At 44.4% G+C, this 26,178-nt stretch overlaps 1 protein-coding gene across 1 annotated transcript in view; it reads left to right on the top strand.

Annotated features, from left to right (window-relative positions):
- The window catches only part of LOC126176181 (juvenile hormone esterase-like), a 126,308-nt gene that overhangs the window by 76,434 nt on the left and 23,696 nt on the right, over positions 1-26,178 (top strand). The window contains exons 7-9 of the mRNA XM_049923323.1: positions 2,062-2,228; positions 8,259-8,403; positions 20,094-20,229. Coding sequence (XP_049779280.1) covers positions 2,062-2,228; positions 8,259-8,403; positions 20,094-20,229 — 448 coding nt within the window. The remainder of the gene's footprint in view (positions 1-2,061; positions 2,229-8,258; positions 8,404-20,093; positions 20,230-26,178) is intronic.

Raw genomic sequence — 26,178 nt, forward strand, 5'->3', positions numbered from 1 at the left:
AGATGTTAACGAGCAAAATGATTTGTTTCATGCCGCTTGTTACAAAATTTACGATGACACTCCATATAAAGTTGTGTAATCATTTTCGCGCACAGAACGTTCCTGAGATGCGTGATGTGTAATATCTGTAGAGCCTGAGGCAGAAAAACCGTGTAGTTAGTTTGCCCGGTTAATAAACACTGCAGGCCGTGCTCGTTGCATGACATGCTCTGCTTCTGGACAACGCGGTCTCGTATCGCATCTGAACATTTTTTTTCTTTTTTTACGGTTACTACACATTGTTTGTGATATTTTAATATCATGTTTCATAATTCCTTTATATTTTATTATTACTGGTGCTTATAGTATAATATAACATTATGAACACAAAAACAGTTTTATGTACAATGCAGTAGCATAACAGTAAACTGTAACATTATTTTAAATCACAAGACGATCTTGTTGTTAAACTCATCTGTCCAGCTATGAGGAATGACTCGTATTACGATCTGGAACGAAATCAATTTTGCTGTGACTTTTCCATAAATAGGTCTATACTAATGAGCTGTACACAGTAACAACAAAATTTGTACGTGTACCTTTTCAATGCATCTGTTTAAACCTTTTTGTTAAATTCTATTTATTTTTGAGTCCCCAGATCTGACGATGCTTCTGTGGGAGTCGAAACTCGTAATAATAATAATTGCTGTTTAAGGATATTTATTTTTTGTTGTAAGAAACTGATTTACGTTCCCATTGTGGTCATCTTAATGCGACTACAGTAAAAATTCGTTGTTCCACATTTTCGGAACTTCAGTGTGTGTCTGCCACATATGTAACAGAAGAACTGAAGATGACTGTATATAGCAGGGATGTCCAAAATACGGCCCGCCGGTTGCATCCGGCCCGTGAAGGGGTTCAATAAATTACAGGGATGCGACCAGGAGCGCCCGCCTGAAGTTGACTGTGACTTCCTGGCTATGTTTACCGTGTTATTTCAAGTTTTCTTCCTTCGAGTGCTTGTGAAAATATGTCTAGAAACTAAAAGTAAAAGGTAGATAGCGAGCGTCGTATCTTCAGTACAGAGTGGACTACGAAATATTTCATTATACTGAAAGACAACAAACCAGTGTGTGTTGTCTGTTATAAAGGAACGGAGAATAGCTATGTAATGTAGCTTTGTTGCTGAAGTGCTGTAAATTTGAATGAACTGAATGAAAAACTTCAAGGGAAGGACAATATTATTCGTGACCTTTACACAAGTTAAAATTTTCTGACAGAAACTGATATTTTCTTAACTCAACGTCAAACAGAGAAAATCTTCTCACACTTCGCCAACTGTCGTTCGTTGGAACGTGAACATGGTTCAAATTTTCCAATTCTGTTTGCAATGGAATTGCCTTATATGAAGGTAGAATTATCTTCCCGGTTCTCAGCTATAGATGCGCATTCTAAAGAGGCCCAAAAATTCCGGACCTCCTTTTCTTGTAAAGTGGAAGATGATCAGGCGGAAAAGACTAATCCGCAGGCTGATGACACCATGAACGACAAGTTTAAAGAAGGAAGCCTTGTTTAGTTTTGAGAGTTTCTTCCATAAGAAAAACACCTCAGGATCAAAGACTGTGCACGAAGTTCACTATCTCTATTTCGCACCACCTACAGTTGTCAACAGATATTTTCTTTGATGACATTTATGCAATTTAAATACAGAAGTACAGGTCATATTACTCATACAATAGAGTAAGTCAGAGTCACAGTCTGAAAAAATTATGCATTCAGAATACAAATTTCATATCTCTCACAAATCGTACTAAACGGTAATAGGTCATACGTGATGTTTTCACTGAATCTTGCGTTCGTGTCAAATAACAATTCCGTTACAATTCTCTAATTTCTGAGAAAATTTGTTAACCGGCCCCAATGAGATTCAAAACTTGATATGTCGCTCGCAAGGGCTAGTTATATGGACACCCCAGATATATGCAGTAGGGATCACCACACATAATCTAAGCTCTTAGTACAACAAGCAGCAGCTATTTCGTTATATATACAAATCCTATGAGCTCTAACGTATGTTTACAGCTTTCGTTGAATATAATACGATGTTAGAAGACCTGGACCGTAACAGCGACAAGCTTTTCCCCAGCTGCTTCGCTTATCAGACGTCTTCACGAGCTAAACTGATAACTGAGAGGATTCGGGACTTCTATTTCTCGTCCAACCCCCTTACAGTCAGCGGATCCACTGATGTAAGTATGCAGAAAGGCAAGTTATTTTGAATACAAACTTTCTCTCAGTACAATTACTAATGTAAGTTAGGAAAAAAATGGTTTAAAAAATTCGAAGATCGATCAGACACTAAGGTGCAAAGTGCTTACAGTTTTTCAATAAATAGTAAAACTGAAAGTAGTGTTGATAAATGGTAACACGTATTGGACTGTAGATGCATTCGTGTCTTCATTCGTCTTTCGGCTGCAGGCCTGATTTAGAAACTTGTAATGAAATGGAACACCCACATTATCAGGCAGAACATTATGACCTCCGACCGTTATAAACCCGTCCAGGCGATAGCAGCCTCACCTGGCGAGGAATGACTGCTAGTCAAGACACAAGCACAGTTTATGCAGTATTAATGTGCGTGCTGTCCGTGTGTCGAATGGGGAAGGCGCGTGATCTGTCTGAGTTTGACCGAGGACAAATTGTAATGGCCCGGAGGCTCGGCACGACTTATTGGGTGTTTGAGGAGTGCTGAGGAGAGTGTCTCCAACACGTAGCGGAACCGAGGTGAAACCACGTCCAGACGTCGTGGGGTTGGGCGGCCACCCCTCATTACATCTGTCGGACATCGTATGCTGGGCATACTGGTAAAGCAGGACAGGCGGGGAACTGTGGCGGAACTAAAATAATACACTCCTGGAAATGGAAAAAAGAACACATTGACACCGGTGTGTCAGACCCACCATACTTGCTCCGGACACTGCGAGAGGGCTGTACAAGCAATGATCACACGCACGGCACAGCGGACACACCAGGAACCGCGGTGTTGGCCGTCGAATGGCGCTAGATGCGCAGCATTTGTGCGCCGCCGCCGTCAGTGTCAGCCAGTTTGCCGTGGCATACGGAGCTCCATCGCAGTCTTTAACACTGGTAGCATGCCGCGACAGCGTGGACGTGAACCGTATGTGCAGTTGACGGACTTTGAGCGAGGGCGTATAGTGGGCATGCGGGAGGCCGGGTGGACGTACCGCCGAATTGCTCAACACGTGGGGCGTGAGGTCTCCACAGTACATCGATGTTGTCGCCAGTGGTCGGCGGAAGGTGCACGTGCCCGTCGACCTGGGACCGGACCGCAGCGACGCACGGATGCACGCCAAGACCGTAGGATCCTACGCAGTGCCGTAGGGGACCGCACCGCCACTTCCCAGCAAATTAGGGACACTGTTGCTCCTGGGGTATCGGCGAGGACCATTCGCAACCGTCTCCATGAAGCTGGGCTACGGTCCTGCACACCGTTAGGCCGTCTTCCGCTCACGCCCCAACATCGTGTAGCCCGCCTCCAGTGGTGTCGCGACAGGCGTGAATGGAGGGACGAATGGAGACGTGTCGTCTTCAGCGATGAGAGTCGCTTCTGCCTTGGTGCCAATGATGGTCGTATGCGTGTTTGGCGCCGTGCAGGTGAGCGCCACAATCAGGACTGCATACGACCGAGGCACACAGGGCCAACACCCGGCATCATGGTGTGGGGAGCGATCTCCTACACTGGCCGTACACCACTGGTGATCGTCGAGGGGACACTGAATAGTGCACGGTACATCCAAACCGTCATCGAACCCATCGTTCTACCATTCCTAGACCGGCAAGGGAACTTGCTGTTCCAACAGGACAATGCACGTCCGCATGTATCCCGCGCCACCCAACGTGCTCTAGAAGGTGTAAGTCAACTACCCTGGCCAGCAAGATCTCCGGATCTGTCCCCCATTGAGCATGTTTGGGACTGGATGAAGCGTCGTCTCACGCGGTCTGCACGTCCAGCACGAACGCTGGTCCAACTGAGGCGCCAGGTGGAAATGGCATGACAAGCCGTTCCACAGGACTACATCCAGCATCTCTACGATCGTCTCCATGGGAGAATAGCAGCCTGCATTGCTGCGAAAGGTGGATATACACTGTACTAGTGGCGACATTGTGCATGCTCTGTTGCCTGTGTCTATGTGCCTGTGGTTCTGTCAGTGTGATCATGTGATGTATCTGACCCCAGGAATGTGTCAATAAAGTTTCCCCTTCCTGGGACAATGAATTCACGGTGTTCTTATTTCAATTTCCAGGAGTGTACCTTAATGCTGGGCAGAGTATAAGAATGTAGGAACACGACGGGCCTTCGCAGCCGATGACCCATGCAATACAACACCGGAAACAATGACTGAAATGGGCACGTGACCATCGGCACTGGAAATTGGCGCTATGCCATTTTTCATCGTCCCGATGGGAGCGCGCGAAGTCGTCGTCTTCCCGGGGAATAGCTCTTGTCATCTGTACTGCGGAGGCTGCATTATGCTGTGGAGAACATTCAGCTGGGCATCGATGGGTTCAGTGGAGCTTGTGCAAGGCACCATGACGGCCAAGGAGAATCATTCACTGTTTGCAGAGCACATACACCCCTCCATGACGATTGTTTTTAAACAGGATTATGCGCCATGTCCCAAGGCATGGAACACGACGGAGTGGTTCGAGAAACAAAGTGGCCAGTTCCAGCTGAAGTGCTTTCCTCGCCCTCCTACCAATTCGCCAGATCTGAATCCGATAGAACAAACCTGGTTATTGAATGGGTCGTAAGGGCTTATCGCCCCCTCTCCGGAATTTACGGGAGTTGTATATGCAGATATGGTTCCAATACCCTCAAGCGATCTACGGTGACCTCATTGTTTCCATGTCACGATGCGTCGCCGCAGTTATCCGTGCCAAAGGTGGACATACCGGCTGTAAGGTAGGTGGTCATAATGTTCTGGCTGATCAGTGAATCGACAGAGATTACAAGTTTAATGTGAGGTCCTATGGCTGTGCTCAAACTGAGTCCTGGTGAATAAGTGGACAGTAGCAAGCAGCAGGTACATGCCGAAAAGTGATTTGGAGAGACTTTGATTAATGCAGTTACTGTGCCGTGGTGTATTGGGAAGCCTGAGTGTTATTTATTGGGATATAGGTTTTAAGATACACGGTACAGTCATATTAATTTTATCACCTGTCAGAACTCTCATTAACTAAGCTTTGCAGCGTGGAAGAAAATCACTGAGGTTTTGGAAGGTACCGACAAGGATATGTAGCCGTGCCGACTCCCGTGCCGTGCACAGCAGGCTATGTTCAAATGGCTCTGAGCACTATGGGACTTGACTTCTGAGACCATCAGTCCCCTAGAACTTAGAACTACTTAAACCTAACTAGCCTAAGGACATCTCACACATCTATGCCTGAGGCAGGATTCTAACCTGCTACCGTAGCAGTCGCGCGGTGCCAGACTGAAGCGCCTAGAACCGCTCGGCCAAATCAGCCGGCTGTCACTAACATCCCAATAGAGCTAGACCCTGGGAGTCTGATAACTAGAAACTCAGCGTTCTTCAAACCACGTACTTACATTGTGAGCTTTTATGACATATTGCATTGCCCCACTGGTAGATGCCATCTCACCAAGGAAAAACAAATTGCATGTTTCTGGTCGTCATGTTCCCCAGTATAGATGCACTGTGCCTTCCGAACGACGATATCTCTCAGGGAATCCCACGGAAACATACCCCAAATCATAACGCTCGCTCCCCCGGTCTGGACCCTTCCGACTATTGTTGCAGGCCACTTGTCCAATGGAACGTAACACGTAATTCATTTGAAAAGGCCGCCTTTCCAAACATGGGTCGTCCAATTGCGGTACTGGTGTGCAAATCTCAGCCTTCGTAGCCTATGAACAGCAGTCGACATGGGTGCATGAATCAGGCGCCTGCTGTGAAAGTCCACACGGAGCAACGTTCGCTGAACAGTCGTTGAGAAGACATTGTTGGTAGCCCCCTGGTTCATCTCGGTGGTCAGTTGCTCAACAGCTGCACGTCTGTGCACCCATACACGTCTCCTCAGCCGTTGTTGACCCCTGTTATCTATGACCTGTGGTGCACCACAATAACTCGGCACTAGTTTTGGATAGCGCCAATCTTCCACGCACGGTACATTTCAACCACGGCGGCACGCGATCTGTTTACAGACTTAACGGTTTTGGAATTACTTCCACCCCGGCACGAAAGTCAATGACCCACCGTATATTCACCATGTCAGAAGAATACTTTGCTCTTAAAAACTTTTCCAGGATAAATAAATAATCGTAAGAGACTGGTAGCGTTTTCACTAAGACAAAAAGAATCACAAAATGATATTCATACAGGTATTGACGGAAAATGCAAAATCGTAAACTTTTGTGGCCATTGAATTGAATGTGACGCTGCAGCGCAATTTCACCGCGCCATTTACAAGGATGACAAGGATCGTAAACAGTGGACATGTCGGCACCAGGGCAAAAAGTGTTGGCGAATTTCATTTCGTGTATTCAGTTGGAGAGTAACTATGCCTCGCAGAAAGGCGTTTGATCAACGTACGCAAGTGTCAGCATTTGAGATACGAAATGTAGTTGAGCTCAAACAAGCCGGTTGGGATAATAGGTGAATCGCTTAACATTTGGATAGGAGAGATGCCACTATTTGACGATGTTGGCAGTAATGGGTGAATCAAGGCCGGACACACAGTCAAAAAGGAAGCGGTCGGCCTAGGGAGATAACAGAACGTGAGGACTGAGCAGTAATCAGAGAGGCACCTGGATTCGTTATTATCATCGATCCGACGTGCAAGTGGTACTTCAGTCACCACAAAGATCATTAACAAGCGGCTCGAAGAAAGGGAACTGAGCTCACGGCACCCCCTGCGCCGACTTCTGTTCACCCAGGAGCCCGTTTGCAGTGATGTCGGGCATATTCGGCCTGGAATCCCATTGAATGAAGCAGAATTGTCTTCAGTGATGACTCTCGCTTCGAAATGAGCCCTAATGACCATCGAAGACGTGTCTTCAGACGTTCCTGATAGCGGTGGGATACCAACCTGACTGAAGACCGCCCTAAACTCTAAGATCCGACAGCCAGGTGTGATGGTCTGGGTACCTGTTCATTTCTTAGTGGGACGCCTTTGGTTGTTATCCTGACACCATTACAGCACAGCGATACGTCGACTATATTCTACGCCCCGGCTTGTTCCCCTTCACGGCAAGCCATCCTCGCTTTACATTTCAGCAATGTGATTCCCGCTCGCACACAACGAGAGTGTATACCGCTTGTCTTCGTGTTTGCCAAAAACCTACCTCGGTCAGCAAGGTTACTGGATCTCTCCCCAGTTGACAACTTTGCAGTATTATGGGTAGATCCCCCCCCCCCCCATCCTCCAACCAACGCGGAATTATGACGATATAACGAGCCAGGTGGACAGAATTTGGCTTGAAAAACCAACAACTCTGTCAATCAATTCCAAGTGGAATAATTGCTTTCATAAGGGACAGAGGTGAACCAACGAGTTTTTGACTTGGTAAATAATCTTATAAAGCTCTTTCTCTTGAATAAATCATCCAATTTTTCTGGAATTTTAATCATTTGTTTGTATCTACATATACATCACATCTACTGATTTCCATCTCAATCTGATAAATCATTCTAGTGCGTCGTTTTTTTGTCTTACCATCTAGTATTTATCGGAGACCGGACATCCTTCCCTGTCTGAAACGCCTTTGTTTGTTTATGTTTCTGGAGCGTCAATTTGCAGTTAATTTCATCCTCTGTACCACTTTTTACAGTTAAAACTGAATGAGACAGTAGATCGTTTTTTGGTGCATCTACCTTTGGTCAGTCAGACATCTCCATCGATACAGTAAACAGGTACAGAACTACAGACGCCAGAAGTGTCATTTTAATTCAACAATCAATTTTTTCTAGCTGTGCTCATACCACTGGTGGAGTGGTAAGTACGGTAAGAACTTAACGGGACTACAATTCTTACTATTTTACAGCAAACCTTATCGGCGTGTAAAGACTAAATAACGTGTCACGTGAGGAATGGTTTCTTAGGACACTATCGTGCATTGAAATTTGTGTGTCTTGCCAAGTTCTCACAGTCATTCATGAGCAGTATTCCTCAATACAACTGTTTCATTATCAAAAACACCTACTTCATTCAATAAATTTACTGTTTTCATTTTTTTTCAGATGATCAGTGATGGTTTATTTACATGGAAAACAGACGAGTCCATTAGGTGGTACAACGATACACAAGCTATTTATTACTATCTCTTTTCGTACAGAGGAAAATATAGTATGTCAGATATATATGCAATTGGCGATGTAAAAATAGGTAAGAGAATGACGGAGGACTTTCCGATGTTATATGCATGCCTAGAATCAGCGAAGCCCTTAACATTATCATATACAAGGTGACAATTATTGAACTATATGAAATAAAATCGTCATAACTTCTGAACGGTTTGCTTTAGGAAGTCCAAACTGCACGGATGCCCGGGGCACACAGGATTTTTTAAGTATGCGCATGTATGGTTTGGTTTCATTTGAACAGGTTCGTCAATAAGCAAAATTGGCGCATTTTGGGGACTGAGAATCCGCATTTTCCGATCGAGAAGTCTCTTCACCATCGACACATGACTGTGTGGTGTGAAATGTCCAGTCACGGAATAATCGGTGCGATATTCCTTGATGGCACGGTGACTAACGAACGGTACGTGAAATTTTTGGATGATGGTTTCATCCCTATTATCCAAAGTGACACTGATTTCTACAATATGTGGTTCATGCAATACGGTGCTCGACCCCATCGAAGCAGGAGAGTGATGTCCCGGAGGAGCCCTTTGGGGACCGCATAGTGGCTCTGAGTACCCAAACGACACTGGCATAAGCCTCGATTGGCCACCGTGCTCTCCGGATCTCAATACGTTCGACTCCTTTTTGTGGGGCTATGTTAAAGATGAGACGTACAGCAATAGCCCCAAAACCATTGCTGAGCTGCAAACAACCATTCAGGAGGTCATCGATGTTCCGACACTATTGGGTCATGTAGAATTTCGCTATTCGTCTGCGCCACATCATCGCCAATGATGGCAGACATATTGGAGATGTCATAACTTAAATCTGAATATCTGTAGTGACGTTTACATGTTGAATAAAGTGTGTGCACGCTGTAGTTGGTAACTAATTTAAGTTTTTTCTTATAGTTCAATAATTGTCACCATGTATTTACAAAAGAAAAAACATGTGAATAAACACATGCAATTTCTTTAATCTTAATATCATATAATTATACTACGTGATGCCTATAGCTATTACTGCCATAATGTACACTCCTGGAAATTGAAATAAGAACACCGTGAATTCATTGTCCCAGGAAGGGGAAACTTTATTGACACATTCCTGGGGTCAGATACATCACATGATCACACTGACAGAACCACAGGCACATAGACACAGGCAACAGAGCATGCACAATGTCGCCACTAGTACAGTGTATATCCACCTTTCGCAGCAATGCAGGCTGCTATTCTCCCATGGAGACGATCGTAGAGATGCTGGATGTAGTCCTGTGGAACGGCTTGCCATGCCATTTCCACCTGGCGCCTCAGTTGGACCAGCGTTCGTGCTGGACGTGCAGACCGCGTGAGACTACGCTTCATCCAGTCCCAAACATGCTCAATGGGGGACAGATCCGGAGATCTTGCTGGCCAGGGTAGTTGACTTACACCTTCTAGAGCACATTGGGTGGCACGGGATACATGCGGACGTGCATTGTCCTGTTGGAACAGCAAGTTCCCTTGCCGGTCTAGGAATGGTAGAACGATGGGTTCGATGACGGTTTGGATGTACCGTGCACTATTCAGTGTCCCCTCGACGATCACCAGTGGTGTACGGCCAGTGTAGGAGATCGCTCCCCACACCATGACGCCGGGTGTTGGCCCTGTGTGCCTCGGTCGTATGCAGTCCTGATTGTGGCGCTCACCTACACGGCGCCAAACACGCATACGACCATCATTGGCACCAAGGCAGAAGCGACTCTCATCGCTGAAGACGACACGTCTCCATTCGTCCCTCCATTCACGCCTGTCGCGGCACCACTGGAGGCGGGCTGCACGATGTTGGGGCGTGAGCGGAAGACGGCCTAACGGTGTGCGGGACCGTAGCCCAGCTTCATGGAGACGGTTGCGAATGGTCCTCGCCGATACCCCAGGAGCAACAGTGTCCCTAGTTTGCTGGGAAGTGGCGGTGCGGTCCCCTACGGCACTGCGTAGGATCCTACGGCCAGTGTAGGAGATCGCTCCCCACACCATGATGCCGGGTGTTGGCCCTGTGTGCCTCGGTCGTATGCAGTCCTGATTGTGGCGCTCACCTGCACGACGCCAAACACGCATACGACCATCATTGGCACCAAGGCAGAAGCGACTCTCATCGCTGAAGACGTGCGTCGCTGCGGTCCGGTCCCAGGTCGACGGGCACGTGCACCTTCCGCCGACCACTGGCGACAACATCGATGTACTGTGGAGACCTCACGCCCCACGTGTTGAGCAATTCGGCGGTACGTCCACCCGGCCTCCCGCATGCCCACTATACGCCCTCGCTCAAAGTCCGTCAACTGCACATACGGTTCACGTCCACGCTGTCGCGGCATGCTACCAGTGTTAAAGACTGCGATGGAGCTCCGTATGCCACGGCAAACTGGCTGACACTGACGGCGGCGGTGCACAAATGCTGCGCAGCTAGCGCCATTCGACGGCCAACACCGCGGTTCCTGGTGTGTCCGCTGTGCCGTGCGTGTGATCATTGCTTGTACAGCCCTCTCGCAGTGTCCGGAGCAAGTATGGTGGGTCTGACACACCGGTGTCAATGTGTTCTTTTTTCCATTTCCAGGAGTGTAGTACGAAATAACCGTTATCTTTATTTCAGATAAATACCAGTGCCTACCTAACATTTCTACAAAATTATTAGAAGTTTTTCGACGGGCCACTATGGCATTTCACTTGATACTTTTGCGTCCTCTTCTCTAATAACTTTGCCATGTTTTCATTACTTATAATCTGTCTTCTAAGTTTCCCAAGACAAGAAATAGGACGGAATTAGTTGGGAACTTCGCTCTGATAAACGTTCATACCACCATATAAATTTTCCGTCCTTAGGATACTTACACATATTTTCGTTACGAAATTGACATCACAAAATCTTTTAGAGAAAAGAACGGAGGAATACTAGATACTTGATTTTTGCTGAGCTGCAAAAGAACTGAGACACACTTCCACAAAATCAGTTTTGGTGCGGCACAAGGAATATATTTGGTCAAATGGCAACGTGGAAATAAGAAATATAATCATATTATCATAGTGAAAATATGGAACAAACTTTAATCACAAATAGCAGACACAAGCCATTATGCCACATTATGGTAGAAACTCTCTTCAATTCTGCATGTAACTCAAGCTTTTAATGCATCAGGAAGAAAACGTGGTAACCAGAGAAAATAAGTCACAAGACTGTAACCTGTATACTCTTCTTCTTGTCGATGATGCGTTTACTGACCCGTTGTTCTTGGAACAACCAAGTTTGATAAATATGAGGCAAAATAATGAATATAAGGAAAATCCGATATTTTCAAAAACGATAAAATATGGAGGACGACCTGGACATTGACACATAGAGTACTACAGCCTGGATACGTCTTCAGTATTTGAGAATAACTAAGACATCAGGGGCATATACCTGTCGTATGCCCGAACGACGTAACCAGCCAGAATAAATCTGCAATACATAAACTGAATTCTGCGTTTTGGTCCTCAAATACGATAAAAGATGTCACACAATATCTACAGTTAAGTTGTTGAACATTTCAGAACACCTGAAACAAGGACGTGAGTTTTGTGAAGATACAATGCTAAAGAATTCTCAGATTTAAAATCAAATTAAGGAACGGAAGCAATAACATTTCTGGGATAAGATGATAAAGCTATAACAAGATAATAGCTATATGAGAATAAAGTGGAAAATCGTAGATACAACTGGAAAGTAACGTCTACCATAGCACGAATATGTCGAGAAAGTGAGTTGAAGAATATGGCCTAGAGGGGCTGGGGAAATGCAATGTTTCTATGGGAAGGGCTGTATGAAAGGTAAATGGGACAGAAGTAGCTTCGACGGTTATCCATTGACTGATTTCATAAGTAAATGGAGACTTACCTGCTGAACAATTCGCAATTTCTGAAAATCTGGTCAGGGCATGCCTTATTAAACGTTTGTGTAAGATGACTGCCGAATAGAGTTGTGTAATGATGCATGAAGCGTACATATACTAAGATTATAAATGCAAAAATAACTGTCTGTTACATTAGTACGACTAAACGGCTCAATCGATTTCCATGATATCTGGTAAAGAGATAGCGCGAACCCTGATGATGAACACAGGCTACTTCAGAAAGAAAAAAAGTCGATCACGAAGACTGTGAAACAGGGGCTGGTGCACCTTTGTTTACATTAGTGAACATAAAACATGTTAAATAATTATTCAATGTGATGCATACAGTGAACTGTGTAATCTACAGCTACTTCGATAGCACGTCCATAGATGTGCGCTCCTGCTGATCACGCCCCTCCGCATGCAGTGCAAGACAGTGAGCCAGCCCATGCTGAATCGCCGTGTGTCGTGGCCGAGAGGGCTGGTGGGGCGATACGTGGGGGAGGGGGCAGGAACTGCACTGTTGCTGTTGTTGTTGTTGTTGTTGTTGTTGTGGTCTTCAGTCCTGAGATTGGTTTGATACAGCTCTCCATGCTACTCTATCCTGTGCAAGCTTCTTCATCTCCCATGACCTACTGCAACCTACATCCTTCTGAATCTGCTTAGTGTATTCATCTCTTTTTCTCCCTCTACGATTTTTACCCTCCACACTTCCCTCCAATACTAAATTGGTAATCCCTTCATGCCTCAGAATATGTCCTACCAACCGATCCCTTCTTCTAGTCAAGTTGTGCCACAAACTCCTCTTCTCCCCATTTCTATTCAATACCTCCTCATTAGTTATGTGATCTACCTATCTAATCTTCTGCACTCTTCTGCAGCACCACATTTCGAAAGCTTCAATTCTCTTCTTGTCCAAACTATTTATCGTCCATGTTTCACTTCCATACATGGCTACACTCATACAAATACTTACAGAAAACACTTCCTGACCCTTAAATCTGCTGCGCGTCACCAGTTATTTCCACCCAAAGGGACAGGCACGTGAGGCAGCTAACGTTAGGAAAGGTGTGGCACTAAGTCCCTGCTCACCAGACCTTATGCCAGTGTGCCAGTTTAAATAGCAAACCACTCTGCAGTGTTTCATGAACCGAGGGCATGTCACATCCGTCCGTCGGTTGGGGCCGTAAAAAATAAAACTAATAGCTTACTTAGTCACCATCAATCATCATAACAGCACTACTGATGTGCGAACTCAGCCACATGTAACAAATAGTGTTAAATAATTGCAGTGCCCGCATCTCGTGGTCGTGCGGTAGCGTTCTCGCTTCCCACGCCCGGGTTCCCGGGTTCGATTCCCGGCGGGGTCAGGGATTTTCTCTGCCTCGTGATGGCTGGGTGTTGTGTGCTGTCCTTAGGTTAGTTAGGTTTAAGTAGTTCTAAGTTCTAGGGGACTTATGACCACAGCAGTTGAGTCCCATAGTGCTCAGAGCCAGCCATAATTGCAGTATTTTCTAACAACAAGGCAATCGAGTATGTCTAATATTTGTGCATTATATATCCACACATTCAACGAGCCATCAAGGATGTATATACCCGAACGAGAAGTACCTCAGATACGGTAAAGACAGCGGCGGAGCAGTGGTACAAAAGTTTGTCAACTGGACATTCAATGTCTCTGTAAAAGTAGCTTCGTAATGAAACTGAGCAAAAGGGCTGCATTAAACCATGGAACGTTAAACAATTTTTTTCTTTTTAATTCATGCTAACAGGGAACCACGCGCGTAACGTAGTCGTCGTCAATTTCTCTTGGTTATCCTTCATAGTCACCCACGTGACCAATCGTTCACAGTACCTGACTGGCTGCTAACGACTCTTCAAAAACGAGGCGAAAGTAGCAGCATTGATCGCCCCTGTTCGACGTCTATTCTCTAACTGCTGCGTCACTAAATTCGCACTCTTTATATTCTCGCGAGTTTTCTTATATTTCCTCAAGTCCGCCGATGTGTGTGTGTCTCCAAACAAAAGTAGGACTATATTACTGGTATGCTTAAATCTACACTCCTGGAAATGGAAAAAAGAACACATTGACACCGGTGTGTCAGACCCACCATACTTGCTCCGGACACTGCGAGAGGGCTGTACAAGCAATGATCACACGCACGGCACAGCGGACACACCAGGAACCGCGGTGTTGGCCGTCGAATGGCGCTAGCTGCGCAGCATTTGTGCACCGCCGCCGTCAGTGTCAGCCAGTTTGCCGTGGCATACGGAGCTCCATCGCAGTCTTTAACACTGGTAGCATGCCGCGACAGCGTGGACGTGAACCGCATGTGCAGTTGACGGACTTTGAGCGAGGGCGTATAGTGGGCATGCGGGAGGCCGGGTGGACGTACCGCCGAATTGCTCAACACGTGGGGCGTGAGGTCTCCACAGTACATCGATGTTGTCGCCAGTGGTCGGCGGAAGGTGCACGTGCCCGTCGACCTGGGACCGGACCGCAGCGACGCACGGATGCACGCCAAGACCGTAGGATCCTACGCAGTGCCGTAGGGGACCGCACCGCCACTTCCCAGCAAATTAGGGACACTGTTGCTCCTGGGGTATCGGCGAGGACCATTCGCAACCGTCTCCATGAAGCTGGGCTACGGTCCCGCACACCGTTAGGCCGTCTTCCGCTCACGCCCCAACATCGTGCAGCCCGCCTCCAGTGGTGTCGCGACAGGCGTGAATGGAGGGACGAATGGAGACGTGTCGTCTTCAGCGATGAGAGTCGCTTCTGCCTTGGTGCCAATGATGGTCGTATGCGTGTTTGGCGCCGTGCAGGTGAGCGCCACAATCAGGACTGCATACGACCGAGGCACACAGGGCCAACACCCGGCATCATGGTGTGGGGAGCGATCTCCTACACTGGCCGTACACCACTGGTGATCGTCGAGGGGACACTGAATAGTGCACGGTACATCCAAACCGTCATCGAACCCATCGTTCTACCATTCCTAGACCGGCAAGGGAACTTGCTGTTCCAACAGGACAATGAACGTCCGCATGTATCCCGTGCCACCCAACGTGCTCTAGAAGGTGTAAGTCAACTACCCTGGCCAGCAAGATCTCCGGATCTGTCCCCCATTGAGCATGTTTGGGACTGGCTGAAGCGTCGTCTCACGCGGTCTGCACGTCCAGCACGAACGCTGGTCCAACTGAGGCGCCAGGTGGAAATGGCATGGCAAGCCGTTCCACAGGACTACATCCAGCATCTCTACGATCGTCTCCATGGGAGAATAGCAGCCTGCATTGCTGCGAAAGGTGGATATACACTGTACTAGTGCCGACATTGTGCATGCTCTGTTGCCTGTGTCTATGTGCCTGTGGTTCTGTCAGTGTGATCATGTGATGTATCTGACCCCAGGAATGTGTCAAAGTTTCCCCTTCCTGGGACAATGAATTCACGGTGTTCTTATTTCAGTTTCCAGGAGTGTAGTTCCGTCTGTCACATGGTGAATGCTGTGCTGTATCTGACCAAGTATAAAGTCCCGGATTAAAAAGGGCGTAAGACAGGGATGTAGTCCTTCACCCTATTGTTCAGTCTATACTCCGAAGAAGAAATTATGGAAGTAAAAAAGACCTCCAAGAGTGTAATTAAAATTCAAGGTGAAAGGATATTACTCATAAGATTTGCTGATAACATTGGAATCCTCAGCGAAGACGAAGAAGAATTACAGTATCTGCTGAATGAACTGGACAGTCTAAAGAGTGTATAATATGGACTGAGAGTTAACAGAAGGAAGACGAAGGTACTGAGAAGTAGTAGACATGAGGACAGTGAGGAACTTGACACCAAGTTTGGTGGTCATGAAGCAGATAAAATAAAATTAATCTGCAGCCAAGGCAGCAGAATAACCGATCATGTCGGAGCAAGGAGAGCATAAAAAGCGGACTAGCGCAGGCAAAAAGGGCATTTTTGGCAACAGTAGAAATTTGTGAAGGTGTACTTTTGGAGTACAGCACTGCATGATAGTGAAACATGGACTGTGGGAAGACCGGAACGGAAGAGACTCGAAACATTTGAGATGTGATGCTACAGAAGAATGTTGAAAATTAGGTGGACTGATAAAGTAATAAATGAGGAGATTCTCAGCAGAATCGACGAGGAAAGGAATAAATGGAAAATATTGAAAGGAAGAAGGGACAGGATGATAGTAAATGTCATATTAGAGGGAGCTATAGAGGTTAAAACTGTAGACGAAGACAGAAATAATTGATGAAAGAAGCAGCAAGTGTTATTCTGAGTTAAACAGTTTGTCACAAGGGAGGAATTCGTGGCGGGTCCCATCAAACCAGTCAGAAGAGTGATGATTCAAAAAAAATCAGTACATCAGTGAAGCTAATACCTCGAGCGTTATGCGTGCTACTACAAATCAAGGAGGTACAAGTTACATAATAAAAGTAAACTTGAGATTTCAGTTAACTAAAAATAGACAGAGGCAGTACTGATGACGATATAAATATATTACGCTAGTTGAAGGTGGCTGAAACCTCGCAAGATATTTTAGGAGGAATAAGGTTACATAGAAAGTGGCTGGTTGCTGTATTTCGTCAATTAACCCATTCCATTGTTTTTTAAACATCACTTCAAAATACAATAAAATGAATTCTTCTCGGAATGAATGTTTCACGTTGCAGTTGAGAGTGTACTGTTTAATCTACCTAGAGAATTAAAACAATGTACCGGATAGGGATTCGATGCTAGCTAGCCAGAGCGAATAATGCTCTTACTGTGTGAACTATCCAGACACGAACATCTCTAACACCCTCAGTTCTCTCAGTACCTCAGTCACAGTTTATAAACTTCACGGACGCTCCCCTACGTATCTTTCACGACAAGCAAACCAGGAAGAAATGGTAACATTAAGAAATGGATGAACTACAGCCAAGGTATTGTTTATGAATTTCCATGTGATGAAATGACATTTTACAACTACAGAAATATATAACAGTGCAAAAGCGCATCCAGCTGCTCAAGTGGTTCAATATTAAGACTATTTTCGATTAACGTGTAATGTGATATTGTATTATACAGAGTACATACGTTGTTGGTGCATGTTCGCCGTAACAAAACAGTACAGGTAACAGTTTGAATACCATATAGTGAGGGCAGAGTAACTGAAATCGACTGTAATAGTGTGTGGCACTGTAGCTGTTTTCTTATTTTTATGAAAGAAAACTGGTTTTCCCTACATTGACCAACCCATACTACGTTCTACCAATAATAACATCCGTTTTATCTCATCTCTGACACTATTATATCAAACACAAAAATAAAATTCTATGTTATCTGTTAGATGAAATCACTTTTTAGTACTGCACTGCGGCTGAGTAATGGCGCTGCTTTCTCACCGATATCTATATTTTTCAATTTCGTCAGTCGACGTTGCTGCACTTCGTTGACCAGAGTCATCATAGTCACTGAGTACGCAGTCAAGTGACACGGCTGTTCAGGCAGCTCAGAAATCTGGGAACGACTCATAACGATGTCTCTGTCAACAGGGCATTACAATCTTTCCTTTTTTCTTTGTTATAAATAATGGCAGCTATGACAAATTATTCAATGCCATAAGACCTGATACCACTGTTTAACAATGCTGCTACCTGCCTGACGTAACAAACGTTTTCTCGTACATGGTTAGTCTACCAGAAGTGACGGCTGGATTGCGAACACCTACGCAGTTTGCTCCCTCAGTGTGGTTCAGTCTTGCAACATTCATGGCAAATCACAGTTCAAAACCGTTGGTCATATTTGCTGGAATTAGCTAATCAATAGACAGCGAGACACTTCTCATCAGGTGAAAGTGAAATAATTTATTCGCGACTGACGAAGTCCCACCAAATGCCAGTCCACGGGAATACTTAAGCTACTGCTTTGATCTCGTGTGTGTTTTGAGAATAGTTTCCATATGTGAAGTCGATAGAATGTCAAGATAATAGTGGATACAACGAAAGTCCGATTCTCCAAATGAGTATTAGGTTTGGTGAATCCTGTGGCCAGCAGTGTTGACTATTATCATGCAGCACCTAGATGGTTTTTGTAGACCTGATGGGGACGATCTGTTAGATGATAATGAGTTGGCTTCATGAAATGTAAAGGCACCAGAGGGGCTATCAGGAAAACCAGTGTAAGCTATAGGGGAAGACGGGAAATACAAATTATGTACAACAACCAAGTAAGAAAATTAAGGATGGAAGACTAAGTTCGAAGTGCTGGGATTATAAATGGTAGGAAGTAGTCTTTCGCCCCTACTGTTCAAACGATATATTGAGAAGCACTGATGAAAATAAAAGAAAGGTTCAAGAGTGGGTTTAAAATACTGGATGCAAAGATATCGGTGATAAGACTTGCTGATAACGTTGTCATCATCAGTAAAAATGAGGAAGAACTGCTGACTCTCCAATTAAATAAACAGTCTAATGGGCACACACAATGGAAGTAAAGAAAGAAAAATGAAAGTAATTAAGTATAGCTAGCAGAATTACACACACACACACACACACACACACACACACACACACACACACACACATACATACATACATACATACACACACGAAGCATTTTTCTCTCTTTTAAATGAAATATTCCCCCTCTTTGGACTTTTTTCTCGTCATTAGATATTAACTCACAACCTTTTCTCGAAAAAATATACATATTCAAGAGCTCGAACTTTTTAGTCAGTAACTGTCAGACGTGCATACAGTACGCACGTAACAGAGTAATTTCAGCTCTCACCTGCTGCTGCTTCTGAGAGATAGAGTCCACTGCAGAGAGTTACCGCTGCACATTTCAGCTATCCTAATTAGATGCAGCCTATCTAAAAGACTCTGTTAAGACAGAGACACACTAACATTCTGTGCTATGTGAAGGAGAAACTATAAAGGGAGTACGAAGGAAAAACAAGTGTTCAAAAAGAAAAACTATGATACATATAAAATTTTTGATAAAAAATTGTTTTTCCATACACTTATTTACATACAATTTTGTTTCCTGTACTTAAATTATTTACATTTTTATAGGTATTTAAGGTATTCACATTTAATTTTTCCACGTTGTTTACATTTCTTATAATCATATTTTTCAATCACTTACATAATTTACCGATATTTACATTATTTACAATCATCATTTTTCACGTGGTAAGCTCCAGGCCAATATATTTACTTTGTTGGGGAAGATATGTTTGTTTTTCTGCACAGATAAAGAATTTTTGTATTTTTCAGTGGTCGCATCAACTTCCTCACTAACTTTTATAGTAAGTCTGATAAACCCACTTTCTTTAAAATTATAACTGATGCAAGTTTTGTCTCTACAGAGAAAGTGAACCTGCTCAATCCGCACCTCCACTCATTCGCCTGGTGTGATTAAGTGAAATAGTAGAAATGTAAATCATTATGAGCACACATCGGTTTGAACCACCCCCTTTTTTGTAAGGGAACAGATACACGTTCATTAATGTATCTCCAACTCTGTTTCAACATTGGAAGCCATATTAACGCAGGGAAATAAAAAATCACAGTATCATTGCAAATGTCTAGTTACATAATTTTCGCACTGAAACGTTGCTACAAGCAAAACATTCGTATTAGTTCACAGAGTCCTCATATTTCAGAGGTCACACACATAAAATCTATACTACCAGTCTCCAAAATTAAATAAAAACTTATATGTTACTTATGAGGGAAAGCAGGGATCGAGACTTACTGGCAGTATTTAGTGCATAATACCCATATGCATTATATGAAGAAATAACTTTCAATGTATGTTTTTACAGGTGTTGCCCATGGAGATGAAGCATTTTACTTATTTTCAAACAATCCATATATGCCAATAACTGGAGACCTACCGGCAAAGGATATTGAAATGGCTAAGACGTTAACTAAACTATGGACAGACTTTGCAAAAACAGGGTGAGTTCATCAAAAATTCTACGGCACATTCGGTGACTTTAATCCCTGTTCTCTATAGTATCGTTAATGTCACATTTAACTCCTGCCCAGAATTACACATGTTATTGAATTACATATTCCGTAAGTACCCAACGCAACGAAACGAAATACTAGTTGTACATTTATCCGAGTTCTTGGGAGGAACTACTTCCAGTTTTGTGCTGCAGTCTTTAATAAGGTTCTTTTATAATAAAATATTCAGAGCACTGTCTTCGAATGCAGCAACCAAAATGTCGAATCACAATAAGAGAACTAATACAGCCTAAGAAAGTTGACACACAAACCAAAAAAGTGGACCACTGTGAAGCCTTTAGTCTAAAATTCTGTGTAATACAGTGGTAAGCAGAACTGAGAGACGAGACGGGAGATACCACATAAATTCTATGGGTAATTGCTTTAGGGGTGTAAATGCTTAATAAAAATAAAAAAGACGATTTCTATGTAAGAGAATGAAGATATGAGATTCCGAAGAAAAGTTATTGACTACGTATTAATGGATGCGAAATGAGTGGAAAAAATCAGATTGAAACGAACTATGTTTGAAATCTGACCTTTCAGAGTGCGGCATAACCAACATCATGCAGGTGAAACAATTGAACCAGGGTTTTAAGTGCATCTGTTTCACCAATTAAGAAACTTCATCACTACCTAAAATAGAGACACTATACAAAGAGAAATAATTCCTGAGATCAGCAACAAATACATTAAACAGCAAGTTAAAAAGAAGGGAACAACAGTTTAGACAGCAGCAACAGTTGTAAAATGAAACAGGGCTTTTTACCAAATTATAACTCTTCATAGAAAACCCCATAGAACTGGAAACCTCTAATGTCAAATTGCGACCAAATGTTATTGCCGGCGAAACTACAGACTATTTATTTTAACAAAGGGCACAGCTTGGGATAACAGTAATGGGCGCATATACACTCCTGGAAATTGAAATAAGAACACCGTGAATTCATTGTCCCAGGAAGGGGAAACTTCATTGACACATTCCTGGGGTCAGATACACCACATGATCACACTGACAGAACCACAGGCACATAGACACAGGCAACAGAGCATGCACAATGTCGCCACTAGTACAGTATATATCCACCTTTCGCAGCAATGCAGGCTGCTATTCTCCCATGGAGACGATCGTAGAGATGCTGGATGTAGTTCTGTGGAACGGCTTGCCATGCCATTTCCACCTGGCGCCTCAGTTGGACCAGCGTTCGTGCTGGACGTGCAGACCGCGTGAGACGACGCTTCATCCAGTCCCAAACATGCTCAATGGGGGACAGATCCGGAGATCTTGCTGGCCAGGGTAGTTGACTTACACCTTCTAGAGCACGTTGGGTGGCACGGGATACATGCGGACGTGCATTGTCCTGTTGGAACAGCAAGTTCCCTTGCCGGTCTAGGAATGGTAGAACGATGGGTTCGATGACGGTTTGGATGTACCGTGCACTATTCAGTGTCCCCTCGACGATCACCAGTGGTGTACGGCCAGTGTAGGAGATCGCTCCCCACACCATGATGCCGGGTGTTGGCCCTGTGTGCCTCGGTCGTATGCAGTCCTGATTGTGGCGCTCACCTGCACGGCGCCAAACACGCATACGACCATCATTGGCACCAAGGCAGAAGCGACTCTCATCGCTGAAGACGACACTTCTCCATTCGTCCCTCCATTCACGCCTGTCGCGACACCACTGGAGGCGGGCTGCACGATGTTGGGGCGTGAGCGGAAGACGGCCTAACGGTGTGCGGGACCGTAGCCCAGCTTCATGGAGACGGTTGCGAATGGTCCTTGCCGATACCCCAGGAGCAACAGTATCCCTAATTTGCTGGGAAGTGGCGGTGCGGTCCCCTACGGCACTGCGTAGGATCCTACGGTCTTGGCGTGCATCCGTGCGTCGCTGCGGTCCGGTCCCAGGTCGACGGGCACGTGCACCTTCCGCCGACCACTGGCGACAACATCGATGTACTGTGGAGACCTCACGCCCCACGTGTTGAGCAATTCGGCGGTACGTCCACCCGGCCTCCCGCATGCCCACTATACGCCCTCGCTCAAAGTCCGTCAACTGCACATACGGTTCACGTCCACGCTGTCGCGGCATGCTACCAGTGTTAAAGACTGCGATGGAGCTCCGTATGCCACGGCAAACTGGCTGACACTGACGGCGGCGGTGCACAAATGCTGCGCAGCTAGCGCCATTCGACGGCCAATACCGCGTTTCCTGGTGTGTCCGCTGTGCCGTGCGTGTGATCATTGCTTGTACAGCCCTCTCGCAGTGTCCGGAGCAAGTATGGTGGGTCTGACACACCGGTGTCAATGTGTTTTTTTTTCCATTTCCAGGAGTGTAGTAGGTCAGATACAATTTTCCATAACCTGTGGCTGACTCAACATTTAAACAGCCATGAAACAGAGGAGCAACGTCTTAAATTTTAGAATTACAAAAAGGTAAAAAATATGTAATGTTCTGATTAGGTACTGCCTCTATGTCTCCAGTACGAGGTTTAAGCCACGGGCACTGCGCCTAAAAAAAACACGCAACTGTGGCCAAGCCAACTGCGATGTGCCCAAAACCAGTACCGTCACAGCCCTCGACATTAAAAGAAAGGGGAGGGGGCGGCTACATTAAATAATTCACTAAAACAAAAGAATGAGCAGTTTACAGTAGGAGTATACAGTGTTTTCTCCTACCAGTTGTGTCAAACATTCAGGTGTGTAATCTTCCATCACGATTACAGTTTCCCACAAAATATATACGAATAAAACACTTACCTTGTTACTTTGTGACAAAAGATTATTTCAGTACAGTAAAATGTCTTTGGAAATCAACTTTGCCCACCTGTCACGAAAAATAAGATAACAATCAATTTGCACCTCGAATCGATTGCATCTAAATGCCGTCTTGTGATCATAGAAGTAAAATTTCATGGATTTCACGAGAATATAGAAAACTGTTGGTGCGAATGGAAGCTGTAAGAAACACAGTTAACAAATTATTCTGTACCTCGTAATAATCAATTCATCTGAAAATTCAGAAGAGAAGAAACTAAAAATTATGCCCATTAAGACAGAAACTAAAGTGCAGATGCGGGCACTGTGCAGATCTGCGCTTTTTTATCTTCAGATCTATACAAATAATGTATGCTAACCAGTGTATTCATTGCCTTCGTAATGTTTCGCTCTTCTTTAGTCTTCTAGTGATGAACCGCATCCACACCCATGAGTCTGATTGTTTCTTTGTATCCTTCCATCTACTATCTTTGTGTTACTGTTCGGTGTTCAAAAAGCAAAATATTATGCCTGCTCCCACGAGGTATTAAAACGAGGTCGCAAGAAGGCTAACGAATTATAATCAAAAAACAGTGAGACACCAATTTGTCGTCATGGTGTTAAGTCGACAGAAATAGGTGGGTGTTATTGCCTGCATCACCGGCATCCCATTCTCGTCTTCTCATATTGAGATTCTCATATTATCCTGAACACAAGACGCTGAGATAAATGTGTATATTCTCCGTGGCGAAACATCCCACATTTCATTCATCCTGATCCATTCGTTACCGGCATCGGCAGCAATGAATGATAGGAAAGCTGTTGTGAGGTGACGAATAACAATAAAAATGGTAGTAATAACAAATCAGTAATCAAGGAAGTTTACTGCATTACAGACGATTAACAAAATAACCAAGAAATGCTGAGTGTTTAATTGGCCCACTGCATAGGTGTTCTTACCACTTTGTTACTGAATTCTGTTCTGGTTGTTTGCAGAGAGAAAAGAAAGAACCCTGTAGCCACACATATCTCTAGTACCACGAGATATTACCTATCAACTATCCTTGCTTTACATCACGAGACGAAAATGGCGTCACCGAGCTGATATTTGAAATACATTTCTGTTTACTCTCTCTCTGCCTCTGTCTCTCTTTTTATTTTTTGAGGAAAGCCTCGAGAAGCGCGATTAATAAGCATCTAGGCATATAACCAGTTTACAGTTATTTTTATTGGGATACATAATGCAAAAATACAACTTTTAAGTGTATTATTGCGTAATTCCAGTTATTGACAGTCTATTCGTGAGCTTGCTCGCATACAGTGGGGTGAAACCTATCACAGAAGCAAGCAAAATACAAATATTTCTTGCACCATGCGCAACACACAAACGAAATCTCGCTGCACTGATGTCCGATATATTGCACGGAAAACATATCTGATTCATGTCGCTAAACACAGCTCTATCAGATATCAATTTGGATGCGTACCAAGTGTATAAAAGTATATAATGAAATACGCAGAAAGTCACATAGAGGTATTAGACTGAAACATAGCCATGACCAAGATTGTAACTGATGTCGACAGCATCGTCGTCTACCACCTTGACAACTCAAACGGTTACAGTGCTCGGCCGGTTACTTATGTTTACTGGTATCAAAGCTACAGCATCAAAGAACAAAAATGTTAATAATCCGAAGATCATTAACTTTGGAACCCATAGAAAGTAAAGCATCATCAGTCGGAAGATTGGTTTGAACACCACAGTGCTTTAACAGCCACGGTCTTGTTGGAGGTGGTATGCCGTTGCTTTCCTCCGACCTTTGACTTGACCTACCTAGCCATTTAATAGGGGAACCTACAGTCTAACGTGGCTTTCGGACCACGGTGCAACTCGGCACTTATCACATCAACAAACACTGCCCGAGGGGAAATAAGTGTAAAATCGCGCATAAAAACTGTGGGTCTGACGAGGAATTGAACTTGAGACCTTCATATCCGTAGACTTCCTCTTTATCACTTTGCCACCACGCAGCTGCTGCTGTGGTTTCTGCTTGGCATTAAAATTAAGGACCTCTCGTTTGTGCCTGCGTTGGCACTTGCGTGTCCCTTAGGAGAACTTACATTTGGGATTACCCTCGTATACGTGTGTGTAAACGCCTTCCGATGCCCACTCAAGGAAGACAAGGATACGCAGTCTAGCTTCAATATTATAAATACGCCTCAGTTTGTGTATGAACTCAGGTTGATAATCATTTTGAATATTTAGCAGTGCTGTACCCACTGGTGTTAAACTCGTTTTCAACCAATGATTCCCACAGCTACTGGAACACTACTTGTGATATTTCTTAGACAAAATGCTTACGCAGTGCTATCAGACGAAAAGATCAACCTGGCACAAACTGTGGGAAGTTTGTTTTACAACCTTCGTACCTGGATAAAGAGCTTTTCCTATTTGAGATATCTGTGAACGTTGCTGCATAAGACGATTTAAGAAGAAACTAAATTCCTTCAGCTACGACAATGTTTAAATAAATCGTCTTAATGGCACTAAATCGTGGTTTGTGAATCGTTTACTGGCTGTACCCTGCCGCATTTCGCTGGTTGGAAGGCAAAAAGCTTACTGACAAATTTCACACAAGGAAAAGGGGGACGAAATGTCTCCCACTGGAAGGTAATGTTGTTTTATTTAAATGATTACAAAATCAGCTAAAACGAACAGCGAGGTTGTCAGTATAAGCACATTACTGTTGTCAGAATGATGTTGCACTGCTCAGGGCCTGTAATGATAAAGGGCCCGTTTAGGCCAGGCATATTGTATACAGAAGTGGAAGAGAGAGCACCACTAAATTGCACAATCTGCGTGCATTGCAAACACACAGAAATTACTGTTACAGTGTACTTACGGAGCCCAACGAGTGAATTGTATATTTTCCGGTGAGAAAGAGCACTGGCAAACAGTCTACGCTACATTAGGTTACTTAAACTGGTGTCACTCTGAGCTAGAATTTATGGTCAGCGACTAAGTATAATGACAATGAGTCAATTGCGGGTTTTGCAACTGTGAAATACTTTCCTACATTAAAGAAGCGAAGGAAGGCAGCGCGTTTTTGATGTCAAGCAACGTCTCCATCAATTACTTTAGT

The sequence above is a fragment of the Schistocerca cancellata genome, chromosome 3 (assembly GCF_023864275.1).
Source record: "Schistocerca cancellata isolate TAMUIC-IGC-003103 chromosome 3, iqSchCanc2.1, whole genome shotgun sequence".
NCBI lineage: Eukaryota > Metazoa > Arthropoda > Insecta > Orthoptera > Acrididae > Schistocerca > Schistocerca cancellata.